The sequence below is a fragment of the Diadema antillarum genome, unplaced genomic scaffold (genome assembly GCF_040938485.1).
Source record: "Diadema antillarum isolate AM-2024a unplaced genomic scaffold, OU_Dant_1.0 seq00000124_RagTag, whole genome shotgun sequence".
Lineage (NCBI taxonomy): Eukaryota > Metazoa > Echinodermata > Echinoidea > Diadematoida > Diadematidae > Diadema > Diadema antillarum.
The window spans coordinates 2,286,392-2,288,064 of record NW_027271204.1 but is presented as its reverse complement, the minus strand read 5'-3'; the positions used below and the strand labels follow the sequence as shown (position 1 = coordinate 2,288,064).

The 1,673-nt window shown below is 39.6% G+C and overlaps 1 protein-coding gene across 1 annotated transcript; it reads right to left on the bottom strand.

Moving 5' to 3' along the window:
* Positions 1–423: 423 nt before the first annotated feature.
* On the bottom strand, positions 424–900 carry LOC139727289 (CMP-N-acetylneuraminate-poly-alpha-2,8-sialyltransferase-like). Its single transcript, XM_071638243.1, has one exon. It carries the CDS (start codon positions 898–900, stop codon positions 424–426), a length of 477 nt encoding a protein of 158 aa, XP_071494344.1.
* Between the last annotated feature and the right edge of the window lie 773 nt (positions 901–1,673).

The window sequence follows — 1,673 nt, the reverse complement described above, 5'->3', positions numbered from 1 at the left end:
ACCAAATCCTCAAGGATGCAATTGTTACATCATTCACATGTTGCGAAATAAGGTAACATATCTCCCCCCCCCCCCCCCCCCCCCCCCCCATTTTGTTTACTAGGAATTTCGCTGATGGGTTTCTTCGGAAGAGAAAATAGAAAGTCGAATGAAAAGGGCATCGAAACTAACAACGTGTTTGGGATGCAGCGAGACATTACTATAGATTGCAATCCTTTTGTTCATGCATGAGTGAATGAGGGTAGGGACTTATATCACTAGTCCTTCAGTGAATTTTCATCAGTCATTGCCAGTCATTGCCAACTTTTTCTGAAATGCAAAATGTAACAAAAACTGTTGCAAAGAGCAAAGAACACAAATACTGAAAAAAAAAATATTTATGACGGGATACACAACCAGTCTTCCCAGAAGTATTCCATCTGCTCACTTTTTCACTTGACTCTTGAGCTCTGCCGGGCTGTAGGCGAAACCAAAGTGGAGATTGTAGAAATCGCGCAACACTGCAAGCGCTGTTTTCAGACGATTGTTGTGGGCCACAGACCCGAAGTACCAGAGGATGCTGCCGTTCATGCGGCTAAAGCTTGTCAGAAGTTCCCGACACAAGAGTGGTAACTCGTCGAGAGTGATGTTGCCGTAGTTTCGCGTACAGTTCATCAGGTTCCTGTACTGATCGGAATTCAGCGTCATCAGAGTGACTTTCGAACCCACGTCCGAAGCGAACTCGCCGCCAAACAGCGCCAGATTCATTCGGATTACAAGATCGGAGCTGTCGATGAGATGGCCGCATCTGCTGTCTAACAGCACACCAGAGTTCCCAATGATAGTACAGGTCCGCCTTTTCCTCATGGTGGTTGTCTGGTTGAATCGCGCTATTTTCTTGACTTTCTTCGAGAATCGCATATCCACAGGAGAAATACCGGTTTTGAATAATTGAAGGGTTTTTTTCAACGTCCGATGCTTTGAAAATGCTTTCCTGGATAATAAGAAGTAGGGAAGATAAACGAATAAGAACAACAGTCATATTCGTGCTGAAATACAAGGAGAAATTTGAAACTTTGAAACTCCAAAAGTGTGATGCATATCAGGGTTGAGTGATAATACGAAGATACTGGAATAGTTTATGCTCATTTGAATTCAACATGAACATGACTATTAAGTCAACAATAACAAATCTTTGCCTATTGCAGATTACACAGACGAGTCCCAGCTTAATACCTTCGAGATTCCCTTCATGTTTTTTTTTTTGACAGTGATGAAAATCCGTTTCTCTAATTTACATAATTTTACCGACACCTCGGGGAAAACATATTATGATTGCATTGATTGTGCTTTTTCACACATGAGCCCAAAACTTTGGTAGAGCCTTTCAAAATTCTTACAATCACCTTCTATTGGTGTTTTCATAATGAATCTTAAATAGCCTACCTCATCAATTTACTTTAGTTTATGCATTTTTGTTTGTATATATTTTTTTGTTCTTATGTCATATGAAGTTACTATTCATTTATCTATTTCCGTTTTATTTCAACAGGGTATGCTCTACCAAGGGGCCCTGCACAATAAAAAGATACAAAAACATATATTATATTCAAATGCACAACGTTATACTCAAAACAAACGTAAACATATCGACCAGATAAATATTAAATCAATCAATATTAAACCGAGAGAGT